The sequence below is a fragment of the Schistocerca serialis genome, chromosome 3, assembly GCF_023864345.2.
Source record: "Schistocerca serialis cubense isolate TAMUIC-IGC-003099 chromosome 3, iqSchSeri2.2, whole genome shotgun sequence".
NCBI classification, from domain to species: domain Eukaryota; kingdom Metazoa; phylum Arthropoda; class Insecta; order Orthoptera; family Acrididae; genus Schistocerca; species Schistocerca serialis.
In genome coordinates this window covers 380,762,454-380,784,682 of record NC_064640.1, presented here as the reverse complement: position 1 = coordinate 380,784,682, position 22,229 = coordinate 380,762,454, and the positions used below count along the sequence as shown (strand labels likewise).

The 22,229-nt window shown below is 40.2% G+C and overlaps 1 protein-coding gene across 3 annotated transcripts in view; it reads right to left on the bottom strand.

Moving 5' to 3' along the window:
* LOC126470218 (ATP-dependent helicase brm) overlaps positions 1 to 22,229 on the bottom strand; it is a 386,916-nt gene that overhangs the window by 114,120 nt on the left and 250,567 nt on the right. For all 3 annotated transcript variants that reach the window (XM_050097899.1, XM_050097901.1, XM_050097900.1), the window contains 3 exons: positions 19,062 to 19,228; positions 18,789 to 18,977; positions 12,293 to 12,623 (listed from right to left, as the gene is read on the bottom strand). In XM_050097899.1, the coding sequence (XP_049953856.1) occupies positions 12,293 to 12,623; positions 18,789 to 18,977; positions 19,062 to 19,228 (687 nt within the window). The remainder of the gene's footprint in view (positions 1 to 12,292; positions 12,624 to 18,788; positions 18,978 to 19,061; positions 19,229 to 22,229) is intronic.

Here is a 22,229-nt window from a genome sequence, read left to right as displayed (position 1 = left end):
GACTTTGAAACGGAGTTGAAATCACAGTTGAATGAGTGGAGAGCTTCAGATTCTCCACATCCAACAGAATTTCGACATGCTCAATCAAAGCTCAAGCAAATGATGACTTTTGCTTTGATCACCAAGGAGTCATCATGACATATAGAGTTCCATGTGGAACAAGTGTCACAGCAATATAATATCATAACTTCATGCAAAATCTGCACAGAGAAATGTGCAAAACTCGACCTCAGTTGCTCGAGGCTGGGCCACTCATTCTCCATGACAATGCTCGTCTGCACATTGGTGATGTTGTAGCCCAAAAACTGCACAAATACAGATAGGAAGTGTTGCATCATCCTCCCTACGGACATGTGTCCGCCAGACTTCGACTTGTTCCCAAAGTTGAAAAAACCTATGCATGGACATCACTCTCTTTCTCTGAAAGAGCTTTCTAACGCTGTTCCTGAGCCATTAGACATGAAAATAAGTGGTGTCCTGGATGGAATAATAGAGCTTTCAAGATGTTAGAGTTCAGTCACAGAGAAGCAGGGAGACTATATTGAAGGACTGTAAAGAGATACTGAAAAAAATAAACATTTAAGTAAAAAAAAATGTGTGTAGTATTTATGAAATGTCCCTCTTATTACTGAAAGATTCATTTAATAAGTTATGCTTGCAAAAACTGACACAAATTATTTACAGAAGAAAGTAAAAACCAGTAGAAGCCAACATCAGGGAAGATCAGTTTGGGTTTGGGATAAGTGTAGGAACATGCGAGACAATACTGACCCTAAGACTTATCAGTGCAATGATGGAGATTTCTTCTTAGAGTCATTTTCTTTCATTTAAACCATATAGGTACATACATTGTTACTAACTAATTAAGGATACTCGTAAGCTAGCTTCTGCAAAAACATTCTCAATCTGATTGAAGTAATTTTGCTGAGATCGACTCTTTCCAACTGTCCCATCCACACTCATCTTGTATACTTGTTTTGTCTACTTCCTTTCATTAATTCTCTCTATATGTCCAAACAATCTCGCCATACCTTTCCCAATATTCAACACTACATCTTCTTTCACTCCATGAAACTCCCTAAAATTAACATAGCGAACTTTACTAAAAGTTTTAACTCTTAGTTAAACTGTAGCTATGTTGAATAAAACTTGATATCACACTTACTCACAATATTATTTATTGATAAATTTAGTAAGGTGGCCATAAAATTAAATCCTGACACTGACTGACAAAAACTAATGTGAAAAATGGCCTTTTGTCTCATTGGAAAGTTTGGGTAACTTTAGGTAAGGCTCCAGGTCCTCAGAAATAAGCCAATTCCTCAATTTATTCTTGGTAAGTTTCATATTTGAAAATGATTGTTTGTATGAATATGTAGACTTGAATAAGGAAAGAACAGCGAACACAAGCTTTTTTTCAGTTGACAGAGTCAGGGATACTATTCAAGGTGTTAAAATTCAACGTATCTTCACTTCAGAGCACTCACCTACAGATAAAGACACAAACACCAGGTAAGTATGTATAAACAGAAATAAGAAAACCAGTCATATCTACAAGGTATTGTACAGTCTCATATCTCTTTGTCCCTATCATTCTCTGTTTCAATTGTTTCCAATTCATAGTAATTATTCAACCACTTTCCAAATGATTCATTATTAATATAATTATCTTCTTTTGCTTGATCTCTCACTTTTTTCCACACTTCATGAGAAACATTTCCACACTCTTCAACAGACTAGATATACCCTCCACTGATAAGTACTGCATGAAATTCAGCACATTAAAAATTATCTCACACCCCTTACTTAGAAACATTATCCATCCCCCCCCCCCCCCCCCCCCCCCCTTTCAAAGACACTGTCACGAGAAGAAAAAGTGGTTAGGATGGCATCAAGTGGAAGTGGTGTGAGTCACCTACATCCCCATCTAATGTCACTTTTTTCAAACAGACTTGTTCAAGCCAAAAACCTACTTCTGTGCTTAGACAATGAAGTTTCATTAACACTGTATGTGCACACCTGCACATGGTATTTTTTGGAAGAGCCACATTCGAAGGGCCAAAGTGCCACATGTGGCTCACAAGCTGTGGTTTGCTGGCCATGTCTTAGAAGATAGGTTGAACAAGCTTCCGACAATGTTGGCTGGCACACACTCTTTGAAATTCTGTAAGCAACAGGACTAAAACACAGGGAGCAGATGGTTATTAACAACTTGTACAGACTCCAAACTGCAGTTATAATAGTGAAAGAACAAGTCTGAGAAGCAGTATTCGAGAAGAAAGTGACACAGGGTTATAGCCTATGCCCAATGTTATTCAATATGTGCACTGAGCAAGTAATAAAGCAAAAATTGAGAAAGTTGAAAGGGGAATTAAAATGCAGGGTGGACAAATAAAAAATTTGAGGTTTACAATAAACTTTGTAAATCTGTCAAGAGAAAGCATTGAAGTTGCAAGAATGAGGTTGTAAGATGACAATCAACAGAAGTGAAAAAAAGGGTAATGGGATGTAGGCAAATTAAACTATGTGATGATGTGAGAATTTGATTAGGAAACGAGACATTAAAAGTGATAGACTAGTTTTGTTATTTGAGCACCAAAATAATTTATTATGGTCATCCTGTTTAGGATACAAAATACACACTGACAATAGAAAGAAAATAATTTCTGAAAAAGAGGATTTTGTTAATTGTTGTTGTTGTGGTCTTCGGTCCTGAGACTGGTTTGATGCAGCTCTCCATGCTACTCTATCCTGTGCAAGCTTCTTCATCTCCCAGTACTAAATGCAACCTACGTCCTTCTGAATCTGCTTACTGTATTCATCTATTGGTCTCCCTCTATGATTTTTATCCTCCACACTGCCCTCCAATGCTAAATTTGTGATCCCTTGATGCCTCAGAACATGTCCTACCAACCGGTCCCTTCTTTTTGTCAAGTTGTGCCACAAACTCCTCTTCTCCCCAATTCTATTCAATACCTCCTCATTAGTTATGTGATCTACCCATCTAACCTTCAGCATTCTTCTGTAGCACCACATTTTGAAAGCTTCTATTCTCTTCTTGTCCAAACTATTTATCGCCCATGTTTCACTTCCATACATGGCTACACTCCATACAAATACAGGGTTATTACAAATGATTGAAGCGATTTCACAGCTCTACAATAACTTTATTATTTGAGATATTTTCACAATGCTTTGCACACACATACAAAAACTCAAAAGGTTTTTTTAGGCATTCACAAGTGTTCGATATGTGCCCCTTTAGTGATTCGGCAGACATCAAGCCGATAATCAAGTTCCTCCCACACTCGGCGCAGCATGTCCCCATCAATGACTTCGAAAGCATCGTTGATGCGAGCTTGCAGTTCTGGCACGTTTCTTGGTAGAGGAGGTTTAAACACTGAATCTTTCACATAACCCCACAGAAAGAAATCGCATGGGGTTAAGTCGGGAGAACGTGGAGGCCATGACATGAATTGCTGATCATGATCTCCACCACGACCGATCCATCGGTTTTCCAATCTCCTGTTTAAGGAATGCCGAACATCGTGATGGAAGTGCGGTGGAGCACCATCCTGTTGAAAGATGAATTCGGCGCTGTCGGTCTCCAGTTGTGGCATGAGCCAATTTTCCAGCATGTCCAGATACACGTGCCCTGTAACGTTTTTTTCGCAGAAGAAAAAGGGGCCGTAAACTTTAAACCGTGAGATTGCATAAAACACGTTAACTTTTGGTGAATTGCGAATTTGCTGCACGAATGCGTGAGGATTCTCTACCGCCCAGATTCGCACATTGTGTCTGTTCACTTCACCATTAAGAAAAAAATGTTGCTTCATCACTGAAAACAAGTTTCGCACTGAACGCATCCTCTTCCATGAGCTGTTGCAACCGCACTGAAAATTCAAAGCGTTTGACTTTGTCATCGGGTGTCAGGGCTTGCAGCAATTGTAAACGGTAAGGCTTCTGCTTTAGCCTTTTCCGTAAGATTTTCCATACTGTCAGCTGTGGTACGTTTAGATCCCTGCTTGCTTTATTCGTCGACTTCCGCGGGCTACGCGTGAAACTTGCCTGCACGCGTTCAACCGTTTCTTCGCTCACTGCAGGCCGACCCGTTGATTTCCCTTTACAGAGGCATCCAGAAGCTTTAAACTGCACATACCATCGCCGAATGGAGTTAGCAGTTGGTGGATCTTTGTTGAACTTCATCCTGAAGTATCGTTGCACTGTTATGACTGACTGATGTGAGTGCATTTCAAGCACGACATTCACTTTCTCGGCTCCTGTTGCCATTTTGTCTCACTGCGCTCTCGAGCGCTCTGGCAGCAGAAACCTGAAGTGCGGCTTCAGCCGAACAAAACTTTATGAGTTTTTCTACGTATCTGTAGTGTGTAGTGACCATACATCAATGAATGGAGCTACAGTGAATTTATGAAATCGCTTCAATCATTTGTAATAGCTCTGTACTTTTAGAAATGACTCCCTGACACTTAAATCTATACTCGATGTTAACAAATTTCTCTTCTTCAGAAACGCTTTTCTTGCCATTGCCAGTCTACATTTTATGTTCTCTCTACTTCAACCATCATCAGTTATTTTGCTCCCCAAATAGCAAAACTCCTTTACTACTTTAAGTGTCTCATTTCCTAATCTAATTCCCTCAGCATCACCCGACTTAATTCGACTACATTCCATTATCCTCGTTTTGCTTTTGTTGATGTTCATCTTATATACTTCTTTCAAGACACTGTCCATTCCGTTCAACTGCTCTTCCAAGTCCTTTGCTGTCTCTGACAGAATTACAATGTCATAGGCGAACCTCAAAGTTTTTATTTCTTCTCCATGGATTTTAATACCTACTCCAAATTTTTCTTTTGTTTCGTTTACTGCTTGCTCAATATACAGATTGAATAACATCGGGGAGAGGCTACAACCCTGTCTCACTTCCATCCCAACCACTGCTCCCCTTTCATGCCCCTCGACTCTTATAACTGGCATCTGGTTTCTGTACAAATTGTAAATAGCCTTTCGCTCCCTGTATTTTACCCCTGCCACCTTTAGAATTTGAAAGAGGGTATTCCAGTCAGCATTGTCAAGAGCTTTCTCTAAGTCTACAAATGCTAGAAACATAGGTTTGCCTTTCCTTAATCTAGCTTCTAAGATAAGCCGTTGGGTCAGTATTGCCTCACGTGTTCCAATATTTCTACGGAATCCAAACTGATCTTCCCCAAGGTCGTCTTCTACTAGTTTTTCCATTCGTCTGTAAAGAATTAACGTTAGTATTTTGGAGCCGTGACTTATTAAACTGATAGTTCGGTAATTTTCACATCTGTCAACACCTGATTTCTTTGGGTTTAGAATTATTACATTCTTCTTGAAGTCTGAGGGTAATTCGCCTGTCTCATACATCTTGGTCACCAGATGGTAGAGTTTTGTCAGGACTGGCTCTCCCAATGCCACCAGTAGTTCTAATGGAATGTTGTCTACTCCCGGGGCCTTGTTTCGACTCAGGTCTTTGAGCGCTCTGTCAAACTCTTCACACAGTATTGTATCTCCCATTTCGTCTTCATCTACATTCTCTTCCATTTCCCTAATAATGTCCTCAAGTACATCACCCTTGTATAGACCCTCTATATACTCCTTCCACCTTTCTGCTTTTCCTTCTTTGCTTAGAACTGGGTTTCCATCTGAGCTCTTGATATTCATACAAGTGGTTCTTTTTTCTCCAAAGGTCTCTTTAATTTTCCTGTAGGCAGTATCTATCTTACCCCTAGTGAGATAAGCCTCTACATCCTTAGATTTATCCTCTAGCCATCCCTGCTTAGCCATTTTGCACTTCCTGTTGATCTCATTTTTGAGACGCTTGTATTCCTTTTTGCCTGCCTCATTTACTGCATTTTTATATTTTCTTCTTTCATCAATTAAATTCAATATTTCTTCTGTTACCCAAGGATTTCTACTAGCCCTCGTCTTTTTACCTGCTTGATCCTCAGCTGCCTTCACTACTTCATCCCTCAGAGCTACCCATTCTTCTTCTACTGTATTTCTTTGCCCCATTTGTGACAATTGTTCCCTTATGCTCTTCCTGAAACTCTCTACAATCTCTGGTTTAATCAGTTTGTCCAGATCCCATCTCCTTAAATTCCCACCTTTTTGCAGTTTCTTCAGTTTTAATCTATAGCTCATAACCAATAGATTGTGGTCAGAGTCCACATCTGCCCCTAGCAATGTCTTACAATTTAAAATCTGGTTCCTAAATCTCTGTCTTACCATTATATAATCTATCTGATACCTTCTAGTATTTCCAGGATTCTTCCATGTGTACAACCTTCTTTTATGATTCTTGAACCAAGTGTTAGCGATGATTAAGTTATGCTCTGTGCAAAATTCTACCAGACGGCTTCCTCTTTCATTTCTTTCCCCCAATCCATATTCACCTACTATGTTTCCTTCTCTCCCTTTTCCTACTCTCGAATTCCAGTCACCCATGACTATTAAATTTTCGTCTCCCTTCGCTACCTGAATAATTTCTTTTATCTCATCATACATTTCATCAATTTCTTCATCATCTGCAGAGCTAGTTGGCATATAAACTTGTACTATTGTAGTAGGTGTGGGCTTCGTGTCTATCTTGGCCACAATAATGCGTTCACTATGATGTTTGTAGTAGCTTACCCGCACTCCTATTTTTTTATTCATTATTAAAGCTACTCCTGCATTACCCCTATTTGATTTTGTATTTATAATCCTGTATTCACCTGACCAAAAGTCTTGTTACTCCTGCCACCGAACTTCACTAATTCCCACTATATCTAACTTTAACCTATCCATTTCCCTTTTTAAGTTTTCTAACCTACCTGCCCGATTAAGGGATCTGACATTCCACACTCCGATCCGCAGAACGCCAGTTTTCTTTCTCCTGATAACGACGTCCTCTTGAGTAGTCCCCACCCGGAGATCTGAATGGGGGACTATTTTACCTCCGGAATATTTTACCCAAGAGGATGCCATCATCATTTAACCATACAGTAAAGCTGCATGCCCTCGGGAAAAATTACGGCTGTTATTTCCCCTTGCTTTCAGCCGTTCGCAGTACCAGCACAGCAAGGCTGTGGGGGGGGGGATTTGTTCATACGAAATATAAATTCAAGCGTTAGAAAGTCTTTCCTGAATGCATTTGTCTGGAGCATAGCTTTCTACAGAAGTGAAACTTGGACTATCAAAATTTCAGACGAGAAGAGAATAGATGATTTTGAACTGTGATGCTACAGAAGAATTCTGAGGATTGTAATACATGGAAAATTCTAACTGACAATAACGAATTACCTAGGAATAAAGGAGATGACTCACCAAAAGGGAGAAGTGCTGTGCCGTCAACAGGTTCACAAACAAAAGGTACAGAGCTTTGCTTTGCTAGCTTTTGCAATGGAATTCATTTCTCAAGCTTACACACACACACACACACACACACACACACACAAACACACACACACACACACACACACATTCCTGTTTCCCTACATTGTGGTCAGTCAACTGCCAGCTCTTTCCTGGCCCATAATGAGTGTACTGAGGTGAGATGGAGGTGCAGGGTGGGCATCATGAATGGAGACAGGCAGGAAGCAGAGAGGTTTGGGGGAAGCATCTGTCGGCTCGTGGGGGTGCGTGGGTGGGAGTGGAGGTGGGGGGGGGGGGGGGGGGGGGGGCTCTCTGTGGGCTAGCTAGCGGTGCAGGTAGAGGGGGCAGGTGAAAGACGGCTGGGCATGCGATTTCACAGACTAGGGTGTGAGTTGACAGCACACAACTAGCTGATATGTATAGGGTGGGAGTTCTGGGACAGGCCAGAGACCAGGCTACCTGTGAAAGAAGCCATGTTATATACCAGCTCTGCTGTAACCACTGCACAGCATTTTACATTGCTATGACAACCAACCAGCTAACAACCAGAATGCATGGACACTACCAAACTAACGCCAAAAACAAGGTGGACAACCCAGTGGCACAACATGTGGGTTTTCAATGGCTGCTTCACAACCCATGCCACCTGGATTCACCCCACCACCACCAGCCTTTCTGAGCTGCGCAGATGGGAGCTATCCTTACAGCACATCCTTCACTCCTGTAACCTCCCTGACCTAAACTTAAGATAACTTGCTGTCCCCCCATCCAATGGTGTGTGTACACACACACACACACACACACACACACACACACACACACACACACACCATCCCCTGTCCCAGTACCACCACCCAATACATGTCAGCTAGCTGTGTGCTGCCATCTGATGCCCCAATCTGTGAAATTGCATGCCTACTTGTCTGCACCTGCCCCCCTCTACCTGCACCCCTAGCTAGCCCACAGACAGTTCCCCACTCTCCCACAAGCCTATTGATGCTCCCCCTTCTCTACATCTTTCACCCCATCCCACCCTTCCCACCCTACAGCCCCACCTCACCCCAGCACATACACCATGGGCTAGGATAGAGATGAGCACAATGTAGGGAAACCAGTGCATGCATATGTGTGTGTGTGTGTGTGGGGGGGGGGGGGGGTCGTTTCTCCTACAAGCTTGAGGAAGGAATTTAATTCTGAAAGCTAGCAAAGCAAAGCTCTGTACCTTCTCTTTGTGCACCTGTCAACGCCGCAGCACTTCTGCCTTTTGGTGTGTTATCTCCTTTATTCCTAAATAATTCTGAGGATTGGATGAGTAGATAAAATAACCAATGGAGGTTCTGAGAATTAGTAGACAGTATGCTGCTTGATTATAAGTTCATTTTGGCTTTTTGCCTTGAACAGTACAAGTTATGTTCTGACATTGTAGATGGACACGAAGACAATAAAGCTGAAATAAGGTCATAATCAAGTGGTATTCTGTCTACTGATTCTTTGTATAATGTTCTACTGTGACATAATATATTCTGCAGGTCCCATAATAAAGAAACTAATGAAGAAGTGCTAAACTGAATTAGAAAAAAAGAAAATACGAAGGAAATTTATGGTACAACTTGACTAAAAGCAACCAGTTGCTAGGACACATCCTGAGGCAGGAAGGAATTGTCAATTTGGTAATGAAGGGAAGTGTGTCAGGGAGGAAGTGGGGTGGGGGGTGAGAATAGGCTATTTTCCTATGTTAAAAATATGGTTCAGATTGTCGTTATTCTGATTGATTAAAACATTTAAGTAGCATTGACTTCAATATCCTCACAAAATATGTAATTTTTATGTAATTAAAGCATAAAAATAATTAAATATCAAGATCTGGCCACATGATCAAAAATGCTGTGCTCTAGGAGCAAGACAAAGCTACACTTGTGTTATAGGTACGTTAGCCGAAGTTACGAGGTTTTTACATACTTTTATTGCAAACAGTTTTGCTATTTAGTGATGGAAAACACTATTACCATTTTTTAGTGACAATAGAAAGGAATTTTCTGGACACTGATACTGGAAGCCTTGCGAAGGTTGATGTGTTATGCTCTATCCACTGAGAGCTTCGGTATGTGCAACAATGGACATTCTTTTCCCTGCTCCCTGCAACATCATTAAACTCACTCAAAACTAAATTATTATAGAACTTTCACAAACTGGTCCGTATATTATAACTGGATTTTCAACTATCAGTCATGAGCTATGGACCTAAGCACAATAAAATTATTCTTGGCAAAACTTAGTGCCGATTTTCTCTGTAGATCACCGTCAGCAGAGATACGGCTTCTGTCAGGCATTCTGTCGCGCATCGGATAGCACATTCAACTGCAGTGAAAGAGATAATGTGTTTGAATCCTGCAATAATGATATATTTTTAAAAGTTTCACATGAAATATGAAAATAGTGTTAGCAAGAACTGATTGTAGCGGTTGTTTCGATTATAGGACACATTATATATAGCTTCACACTAGTCTTAGTCTGAGAAAAAGACAACAGAGGATAAATACATTTACTCTGCGAACAAACAATTCACTTTTTTTTTAAAGCATTGCTAGTGGTGAAGATATTACCACACATCCACAGTACAATGAGGTGTAGGATGATGAGGTTATAGGGAGAGATATAAAGTGTGTACAATGTGCAGGGCTGCAATGTTTGTGAGTGTTCATTAAGGTTAGCGCCTGAAGCAGAGTTACTTCCTCTTTACGTAAGATGACGAAACTGCAAGCGTTTAAAGATCCTGGCTAGACAGTACGTAGAGAAAGGTATTGTTTCTAATACAGCAAAATGTGTGTGGTTACATTAACTAGAAAATATCTTTTTGAAGGTGACATGTGAAGCAATGGCAAATGTAAGCACATGTAAACAGCAAGGAAAACACAATAATATTCTGTTTCTGATCGGCTGGTGAAGTTCTGTAACTGATTTGGTTTTCATATGAGAGGACTGCCGAGACATTTTACAAATAAGTTAAAATGTTCTTTCAGGTTAGATTCAAACCAGCGATCTATGGACATTGTCTTATAAAATTCAAGTTTACCCCTGTAACAACTGAGCTACCGAATAACTGAGGTGGAGTTAGGTAAAACTACAATTTTCACTAGGAGTTTAATTTCATTGAATGACACTATCCTTCACTGTAACTATGGGAGATCATATTTTGAAGATAAGTTAATGTTAACTTCACAGTGTAACACATGTTTAATTAAGTCAGTGCACTTGTGCATCAATGTGGTGACAATTTGCCGGTACAGCGCAACCACATTTTATGCATCTTCTCATTCCCTGGAACACTGAAAAGCAACTTCTCAGGAGTTTTTGTAGACGTATATGTACAGTATGGTACTACACACCATTTGTAGCCCATTTTCCAAAACAAAAATTTCTAAACAAGGCATCACTATGAATTGGCATTATGACAGTAGGAGCAGCGAGCTAGCCAGTGATGTCACAGGCATCATGACTTGAATGGAGCTTTTCAGCGGGCATACAAATTATTTGAATTTCATTTCCATTTTTATAAAAGAATACTGAAATTCAAGAGGAGAAAAAGCATGTTAGGAGCATAAAATTACATAATTAATAATTTAAGACGATTTCCAGAAAACAGTCAAATAATATTGTAGAACGAGACCACGAAATGAATGCAGCAAGCAATGTCAACTGGATGTAGGCTATAGTAGTTATTTGGAAATGAAGATGACTGAAGATGATAGAGTAATGGAGAGAGCTGCGAGAAACCAGTCTTCCGACTGAAGACCACAACAATGATGACATGGCAGAACAGAACTGTGTACTGCAACAGGAGTCGACTCAGTGACTCTGGCTTCTATGGATACAATTTTTATGTGGTGTTATCCATCTAAGTGTGACAGACTAGATTTGTAACTTCATATCCACTACTATCTCTCTCCCTATGAATCAAAATTCCGCAGTCTCTCCTGTAGTGTTATGATCACTTGGTGTAAGGAAGAATAGAGGTGACACAGGTAATATAGTATCACCGCACAATGATACCACACAGTGGCCAATCACTGTTGAAGACTCTTAAGCTGGCAGCACAAGTGTAGTGACTGTCCCATACCGGTTGCTCTGCAATGGGCACTGTCTAACCCCGAGCTGTGCCAGGCCTACGCCCCCTATGTGGCAGCACCACCAGCACGCAAGACTTGAGAACATATAGAGGCACTGTCTGCAGCAGCAGTTGCAGTTACTCCCCTGTTACTCTTCGGAGCCCAGACAGTCTAGTCTATGACGATGCCAGTGGAGCCACTTAGCAGTACAGTGACATACTCGTTATTCAGTGTTTATCTCATCTCAGAGATGTCAACCCAGATCAGGCATTCGCACTCATATCATTTGGCATCGCTAAGTGCCATAACAAATGTGACTCCACTATGGAAACGCCAAAGTCAACTCATGGGTCACATGAGGTTAACAAGAGAGAGCTAGCAGTAAGTTTTAAGTGTGTGTGTGTGTGTGTGTGTGTGTGTGTGTGTGTGTGTGTGAGAGAGAGAGAGAGAGAGAGAGAGAGAGAGAGAGAGAGAGAGAGAGAGAGAGAGGAGAGGTTCAGTCCCATGACCTCTCAGTTTCCAGGCATATGTTTTACCACTGTACCACTAGGCCTGAGCAGGAGAGGGCCAAATTGATGCAAATAAAAACTTCCCAACAAAAAATGAGAAAAAAGCTATTCATAAATAAATATTTATACATTAAGACCAATGTCAAATCTGTATCGGACTGGGATTTCCATCCACAAAATTTAGGCAATCTCAGTGCAACAGACAAGCTTCAACTGACGGAAACATAATAGTTTGCAAAAAATCAACTTTCTGAATAAAAATATTAAAATTTTTGTCCATACCTGGTGAGGATTCCAGTCAGAGTCAAATATAATTACAGTATCTGCAGCCTGAAGGTTCAAACCCAAACCACCAGCTCTGGTGCTCAACAAAAACAGGAAAAATTCTGAATCTGGACTATTGAACTTTCTGAGCAATTCACCACGATCTTCAGCTTTTGTAGTTCCATCTAAACGCAGATATGTGAAACCACGCCAGCTCAGATAATCCTCCATAATAGTCATTAGTTGAGTCATTTGGCAGAACAGCAATACACGGTGATTTGTAGCCTTCAATTTTGGTAGGATACGATCCAGCAACTCAAACTTCCCAGAAGCTCGATATAAATCTGGCCTTTTAAAGTAAACAATAAATGATAATACAGAGTTCCAAGCATCAATCTTTAATATGCACACATTATGCATGAACATGTTTGAACAGATGGATGATTTTACATCACAGTTCATTAAGTCCATATAGGGCAAGGAGAAAACTTCTTAGTCTGGCACAACATGGCTTTGCCATTAATGAAATTTAGTTCTGTTAAGGCGGTACATGTCACACAACAATGTTAAGTCCAGAGACAACTTGATCTGCAGGTCAGTTTTGTTTATACTGCTTTTTAAAGTACTCGTGCTGTTTATATTTTGTTAAAGCAGATAAAATGGAACACCATGCTATCAAACAATTTTTAGTTTCAGACAGTTTATCACCAGCTGACATTCATACAAAGTTGATTAAGATTTATAAGGAATCAGTGCTCATTCATTTTCAAGGCTTAGGAAATGGCAAACACATTCAAATGCCTTTTTTTTTCCTTTTTTTCCGAGGTTATATACATGGAGTTATTAGAGGAGATAAAAAGAAACATTTTTGTTGTGTGATAAAACTGTCACAGGTGCAGTTTCCCAGCTAGGGGTCCTTGAAGAGTTTGATTTGACTTCCCCTAGGCCAAGACACAGAGCCGTTTGAACAGCTTCATATGCAACACACTGATGTTGTAATCTGATTTGCAACGTAATTACATCTTACTACTACGAAGGGCAAGTTCTCATTACTGTTTGCAGTGTCCATGTCTCCGATCAAACAATTACATTATTATTATGTTGTGTTTACATGAAATTTTCTAATGATTTTTACAGGTTCTTGATTTCTTATTACACTCTAACCAAGTTAGCTGATGCATCTTATTTATGGGGAGGCACAATGCAACAACCTAACAGCAAGGCACCTGTACGTAGAACGAGTTCTGAAGAGGTGGTTATCAAATTGCTTCACATTTCAAAGATTTGAGTGCCATCTTCGTGAAACATGATTCCTTCGACCACCTTGACTGGTAATTAATAAACCTCGCAGTGTGTGATTGTTCAGCCCATTTGGTTGCAGCTGCAGCCGTTATTCATGATACATGCAGTTGTTTTGGGCATGTTACACAATCAATAGCACACAGATGCTTGTTGTGCATTGATGTAAATGGACGGAATTTTCAGCAACATCCCTAAAACAATATTCTCTGAACATAACTAGTATCAAAACCTTCAGGCATCCCTACTGGGGAAACAACACACCTAGGGTAAATTTTGTCACATAAAAAAATGTTTCTGTTTATCTCCCATAAACACTCTAAAATTGTGTATATGTAGTTTTATTACACTTTGTAGGTGAATTTTTCCCGAGGGCATGATTAAATGATGATGGCGTCCTCTTGGGTAAAATATTCCGGAGGTAAAATAGTCCCCCATTCGGATCTCCGGGCGGGGACTACTCAAGAGGATGTCGTTATCAGGAGAAAGAAAACTGGCGTTCTACGGATCGGAGCGTGGAATGTCAGATCCTTTAATTGGGCAGGTAGGTTAGAAAATTTAAAAAGGGAAATGGATAAGTTAAAGTTAGATATAGTGGGAATTAGTGAAGTTCGGTGGCAGGAGGAACAAGACTTCTGGTCAGGTGACTACAGGGTTATAAACACAAAATCAAATAGGGGTAATGCAGGAGTAGGTTTAATAATGAATAGGAAAATAGAAATGCGGGTAAGCTACTACAAACAGCACAGTGAACGCATTATTGTGGCCAAGATAGATACGAAGCCCACACCTACTACAGTAGTACAAATTTATATGCCAACTAGCTCTGCAGATGACGAAGAAATTGAAGAAATGTATGATGAAATAAAAGAAATTATTCAGATTGTGAAGGGAGACGAAAATTTAATAGTCATGGGTGACTGGAATTCGAGTGTAGGAAAAGGGAGAGAAGGAAACGTAGTAGGTGAATATGGATTGGGGCTCAGAAATGAAAGAGGAAGCCGCTTGGTAGAATTTTGCACAGAGCACAACATAATCATAGCTAACACTTGGTTTAAGAATCATGAAAGAAGGTTGTATACATGGAAGAACCCTGGAGATACTAAAAGGTATCAGATAGATTATATAATGGTAAGACAGAGATTTAGGAACCAGGTTTTAAATTGTAAGACATTTCCAGGGGCAGATGTGGACTCTGACCACAATCTATTGGTTATGACCTGTAGATTAAAACTGAAGAAACTGCAAAAAGGTGGGAATTTAAGGAGATGGGACCTGGATAAACTGAAAGAACCAGAGATTGTACAGAGTTTCAGGGAGAGCATAAGGGAACAATTGACAGGAATGGGGGAAAGAAATACAGTAGAAGAAGAACGGGTAGCTTTGAGGGATGAAGTAGCGAAGGCAGCAGAGGATCAAGTAGGTAAAAAGACAAGGGCTAGTAGAAATCCTTGGGTAACAGAAGAAATATTGAATTTAATTGATGAAAGGAGAAAATATAAAAATGCAGTAAATGAAGCAGGCAAAAAGGAATACAAACGTCTCAAAAATGAGATCGACAGGAAGTGCAAAATGGCTAAGCAGGGATGGCTAGAGAACAAATGTAAGGATGTAGAGGCCTATCTCACTAGGGATAAGATAGATACTGCCTACAGGAAAATTAAAGAGACCTTTGGAGATAAGAGAACGACTTGTATGAATATCAAGAGCTCAGATGGAAACCCTGTTCTAAGCAAAGAAGGGAAAGCAAAAAGATGGAAGGAGTATATGGAGGATCTATACAAGGGCGATGTACTTGAGGACAATATTATGAAAATGGAAGAGGATGTAGATGAAGATGAAATGGGAGATATGATACTGCGTGAAGAGTTTGACAGTGCACTGAAAGACCTGAGTCGAAACAAGGCCCCCGGAGTAGACAACATTCCATTGGAACTACTGACGGCCTTGGGAGAGCCAGTCCTGACAAAACTCTACCATCTGGTGAGCAAGATGTATGAAACAGGCGAAATACCCTCAGACTTCAAGAAGAATATAATAATTCCAATCCCAAAGAAAGCAGGTGTTGACAGATGTGAAAATTACCGAACTATCAGTTTAATAAGTCACAGCTGCAAAATACTAACACGAATTCTTTACAGACGAATGGAAAAACTAGTAGAAGCCAACCTCGGGGAAGATCAGTTTGGATTCCGTAGAAACACTGGAACACGTGAGGCAATACTGACCTTACGACTTATCTTAGAAGAAAGATTAAGGAAAGGCAAACCTACATTTCTAGCATTTGTAGATTTAGAGAAAGATTTTGACAATGTTGACTGGAATACTCTCTTTCAAATTCTAAAGGTGGCAGGGGTAAAATACAGGGAGTGAAAGGCTATTTACAATTTGTACAGAAACCAGATGGCAGTTATAAGAGTCGAGGGACATCAAAGGGAAGCAGTGGTTGGGAAGGGAGTAAGACAGGGTTGTAGCCTCTCCCCGATGTTGTTCAATCTGTATATTGAGCAAGCAGTAAAGGAAACAAAAGAAAAATTCGGAGTAGGTATTAAAATTCATGGAGAAGAAATAAAAACTTTGAGGTTCGCCGATGACATTGTAATTCTGTCAGAGACAGCAAAGGACTTGGAAGAGCAGTTGAATGGAATGGACAATGTCTTGAAAGGAGGATATATGATGAACATCAACAAAAGCAAAACAAGGATAATGGAATGTAGTCTAATTAAGTCGGGTGATGCTGAGGGAATTAGATTAGGAAATGAGACACTTACAGTAGTAAAGGAGTTTTGCTATTTGGGGAGCAAAATAACTGATGATGGTCGAAGTAGAGAGGATATAAAATGTAGACTGGCAATGGCAAGGAAAGCATTTCTGAAGAAGAGAAATTTGTTAACATTGAGTATTTGTATGGAGTGTAGCCATGTATGGAAGTGAAACATGGACGATAAATAGTTTGGACAAGAAGAGAATAGAAGCTTTTGAAATGTGGTGCTACAGAAGAATGCTGAAGATTAGATGGGTAGATCACATAACTAATGAGGAAGTATTGAATAGGATTGGGGAGAAGAGAAGTTTGTGGCGCAACTTGACCAAAAGAAGGGATCGGTTGGTAGGACATGTTCTGAGGCATCAAGGGATCACCAATTTAGTATTGGAGGGCAGCGTGGAGGGTAAAAATCGTAGAGGGAGACCAAGAGATGAATACACTAAGGAGATTCAGAAGGATGTAGGTTGCAGTAGGTACTGGGAGATGAAAAAGCTTGCACAGGATAGAGTAGCATGGAGAGCTGCATCAAACCAGTCTCAGGACTGAAGACCACAACAACAACAGGTGAAGAATGTCCCAAAACTGAAACCACAGATGAAAACATTCACGAATGTGCACAGTATGGTGTTAGACGAACGGTGATTAAAAGTATATGAAACAACTGATCCCATAAGCACACCATAAGACATAGTACAAAAAATTTTACATGAAAAAGTATCTATGAGAGGAGCAGGTTTGTTGAATGATGAGATAAATCAAATGAACAAAAAAATTCACAGCAGTGTTTGGACTATTTTATAAATAATCCAATTCATTCAGTGTGAATATTTGCTTGTGGGATGAGATATGGACCCATAACTTCACACCAGAAATGAGACAGTAAGCAAAGAAGTGGCTGGACGGTGGTGACTCTGAATGAAACCATGAAGATTATTTCATCTACATTTGCATACATACTCCACAAGCTCGTGTGGGGCATAGCAAAGGGTACCACATACCACTACTCGTCATTTCCTTTCCTGTTCCACTTGCAAACAGAGCAAGGAGAAAACGACTGTCTATAACCCTTCATATGAGCTCTAATTTCTCTCATCTTGCCTTCATAGTCCTTATGTGAAATGACCATTGCAGCAGTAGAATCGTTCCACAGTCAGCCTCAAAAGTCGGTGCTCTGAATTTCTGCAATAGTGCCTCATGAAAAGAGCACCGTCTTTCCGCCAGGGATACCTATTGATATAGAAATTCATGAAGCATTTCCGTAACACTTGTGTGCTGACTGAACTTACTGTTAATAAATCTACCAGCATGCCTCTGAACTGCTTCGACATGTTCTTTTAATCTGGCCTGGTGGGGATTCCAAACACTCAAGAAGGGTCGCCCCAGTGTTCTAAAAGCTGTCTCCTCTATAGATCAGCTACACTTTCCCAAAATTCTCTCAATAAAATGAAATCCAGCATCTGCCTTCACTACTACTGATGTGCCCATTCAGTTTCATATTGCTTTGGAATGTTATGCCTAAACACTTTCTTTGAGCCACTCACATACCTGGGAACTTAACTAAGATCTGATCATACATATTATCATATCTGATCATACATATCAATATGTATGATCAGATCTTTGTCAACAGTATGTAGTGATGCACCGTGTCAAAATGTTCTGGAAATCTAGGAATATGGAACCTGCCTATTGTCCTCCATCTAGGGTTTGTAGGATATTGTGAGAGATTACAATTTAATGTTCTATTGAATATGAGATCATTGCAGATGGGATCTAAGAGCAAACTGTGGAAGGATGGAAAACAAAAGCAGCAGTGTCTTTTGCAAAGGAACTGATTTAGGGCAAACATAGAAGACGTAAATCAGGATAGCTGAATGAAGGTTTGAACCTCACTCTCCTTTAATTGAAGTCCCGTGTACTACTTGCTTTGCAATCTTGATTGTTCTGTTGGAAATATTTTGGCTAATAATTACTTGGATGCAAATCCTGCAAAAGGTTACACAATAACTGGTGAATACTATGCAACTCTTCTGAATCAAACACAAATACTATGCTCCTCTTGAGAAACACACACACACACACACACACACACACACACACACACACACACACGCGCACGCACGCACGCACGCACGGAAAGGGGGGGGGGAGGGGGAGGGGGAGGGGGAGGAGAGAGAGAGAGGGAGAGAGAGAGAGAGAGAGGGAGAGAGAGAGAGAGAGAGAGAGAGGGGGGGGGATGCTTGGAGAAAAGTTCCTTCATCCGGAAACAGCGCCAAAAATTCACAAAGGTTCTTCTAAATCATATCAAATTTGTTGCTGCAAAAATCTGGAATCCAATGAACAGGTCATGGCGAGAGGAGGGGAAATCATTGGTTTTCATTGCCAGACTGAGAATTGTTCTCCTTGTCCACAAACATACAATCATAGTGAGTTCACTGAATTACATACCCTGTCACAACACCTGTCTGACTTCCTACATGGTCACAGTATTTTTCTTCAATATGCTGGAACATGAAAGGATGGTTGCAAAGTTTTCGCAGCTGGACAATAGTGTTCATCAGGGCCTTAGCTCCTCCCTTTCCTTGCTTTCCTTTTTCTGAACCATCAGTCAATAAGACACCTTTGCTCTGCATGTGCCTATACCACAAAAAAACCTTAATCACTCCAACATCATAAATCTCTTTCTCATTAATGAACATAACATGTTAAAAGATATTATACCTGTACAGCACACGCTGCAAGCCGGACATATCACATTTAACAATGTACTCCACTTTATCTGGTAACTGAGACTCTACTTCTTTCTTCAAACGTCGCAGAAGAAAGGGCCGTAAAACCTTGTGAAGACGTCTTATGATCAGTATTGTCTCCTCCTCATTCAACTCCACCTGAAAAAAATTTTTGGGGTGATTTATGTGCACATTAAGAACATCAGCAAAAACAGTTGAAACATTATAAAAATAAAAATGATGACAATGATGATGAAGCCAAAATTATGACAACAGTGCTCATGACAGTGATGATAACTGTATCAGTTCTGAAAACTTATGATAAAACTAATGTCAGCTGTCAATAAAGAAAAACTGAAGTATTACCGCAGAAACACTTGGCTGGCTGATCACTAATCGATCATAGGTGATCCAACCACTCTACGAACACACTAATCACCCCAACCTAAAAGCTTGGGCTGGAATCCAGACAACACACAAAATCATAAAATTCATGCCAAACTCTCCTTGCCATGGGGAGAGCGGGTGGGGAGTGGGGAGGACCTAGATGACGGCCACTCATAATTAAATTTACTCCAACTCTGTAATCAGAATATAAAATGCATTATGTTAAAATGTGACATCTTAGGTTCCTTTACAGGCTGCTAAAACCGAAAAAATTTTCAAAAATGTAGAGCACAAATTAGGGGCCTATTCAGTGTATCTAATACAGTATATAGCTACTGTAAATATTGTCACACTTGGAACAATACCTTGAGTGACACTGTACTTGCGTGTATAATGACCCAGTAGTGTGTAACTGACTATATCTACCATCCACTCCAGTATTTTTCACAGACAGCTAATGAGAGTTACATAACAATTGTAACTTGAGCATGAGGAATTCATCCCACATTTCAGGAGAATTGAAATAGCTTCCTCTTATCAGTTAGAATAGCTTCCTCTTATCAGTTATAGAATTGTCCTGTTTCACATATTAAGTCAAAAAGTACAAGGTGAACTTCCTTCGCATCTCAGGAGAGGTGCCCTAACACGTAATGGAATCTTTGTGATTTGGTGCCACATCACATACTGCATACAAGGCAAATCGAATTCCCACATGGAAAAAGGACAGTTATAAATGGCATTACTGGTGTAACTCAACTGCCAGCTAACTCTCTAATAAGTAATAAGTGGGTAGCTTCAGAAAGATGATGATGTAAATAAAAAATAAAAGAAGCTTGGAGACCATAAATAGTACACAATGAAACACAACTAGGCTGACCATGCAGTCTACTAGCAAGACAATATTTCCCCACTCCCTATCTCACCCCCTCACAAGCATTCTCCTCTGTTTGTGAACCCTCCAGAATGATTTCAGGGAGAGATGTGAGGTACCAAATTAGGCTGTAATCAGAAATGGGTGTCTGCTAACCAGCAAGGGGCACATCGCCCAGATCACACCAAAACAAATCATATGAAACACTGTCATTTACAGCCTCAAAGAAAGAAGTTCTAGTCCTGCAAGGTATTTTGCAGAAGAACTTCTGTGAAGTCCACAAGATGAAAGATATGATACTGGCAGAAGTGAAGAGGTCATGAGTAGTGCTTGTATAGCTCAACTTGTAGAGCACTTACCTGCAAAAGGTAAAGATCCCAAGTTCGAGCCCCAGTCTGGCATACAGTTTTAATCTGCCAGGAAGGTTCATAATTGCTACTGATTTAAGTTCTTTCTTATACTTTACACACTGTTCACTTTATCACCATGCTTTAGCCATTGTACCAACAGATCTTTCTCTTCATGCAACTAACACACCTTCAACTATCATGCTGTCTGCTACAGCAAGCACATCTGATCTGATACTTCCCTGGTAGGTCTCCCCTTTCTCCGGCCTTCCATTTGACTGTTTCAGCTTTGTGAACCCATCTCTTCCAATCCTCCTCTCATTCAAAAAGTTGCCAAGACATACCTGTTTCCAGGACACCTGTCCTTCCTACCTGCTGACTTATTGCAGATGGGACTCATGATAACATTATGCTGCAAATTGTGCTTGGCAGATTTCCATTCCATCCTTCATTACTTCAGCTTTCGATGTCATATCCTTGTCAGAGAAATAGCTGAAGCCAAATATCCGTACTAACTGTGTATGTTTTGATGGCTATATTTTCTGAGCCATGACAGATGTAACAGAGAGGGGCTCGGTGTGGCAGCATACACACACTCAAACTTGTTCCTCAAGGTCATGCATACGGGCATCCAAACATGAGGACAAACAGCCCAAATACAAGTTCGTTGAAATTAAAACCCTCAACAAAAAATGTCTTATCTGTGTAATATACAAGTCACACAGAGTTGGGCGGGTTTCTAGCTTTCAACCTGCACTCTCATGTCGCGAATCTTTGTATGAACACATCAGTCAACGAAGACCAAAAAGGTCATTTGTGGGGGAAAAAAAATAAATAAAAAAATGTGTAGTCACAAATTTTTGCACAATGCTATGAAGGAGTGTCATGAACAACATACGTAAAATCCTGACTGGAGGGTGTGAGTGTTGGGGGATGGGGTGTTTACAGGTCACATTTTTAGGTTTTGCTCAAATAACTCCAACACAGCAGCTTTTAGCGACAATGATTCTCAGTACAAAATTAAACTACATAAAATTTGCCACCAAAAAGTTCTGTTCATTTTTTTCTCTAGGACTAATAGTTTACACATTGCAGGGAATGGAAGAATCACAGGTTATTAAAACTATAATGTTTATTCTTAAATGAAGTGAATTAAAAATAAATATTAAATGTGTGTACCACATCTAAGTGCAAGAGGGCCATACTGAGAGAGAAATTGTGTACTAGGGGTGTAACAGAGTGGAGGAGGAAGATATGTGGTGTAGAAGCATGAGGGAATGTAGGTCATAGGTCCTTAATAGGTCTGCAAACTGAAGGTACAGCAGGTGATTCCCCATTCTATGTACCCCACGGCATCACAAGAAGCAATTACAGGGTGTTTCATAAGTTGGGTGGACCCTCCAAAACATGCCTTATGAATCAATGGCAACGCAGTGTGCAGACATGCCTGGGGGAGGAGGAATGTTTAATTCCACAAAGTGCATTAATGCTAGATGTAAGGCACATATGAGTTACTAATAGTACAAAGGAAGTAACGCAGATGGACAGAATCTAC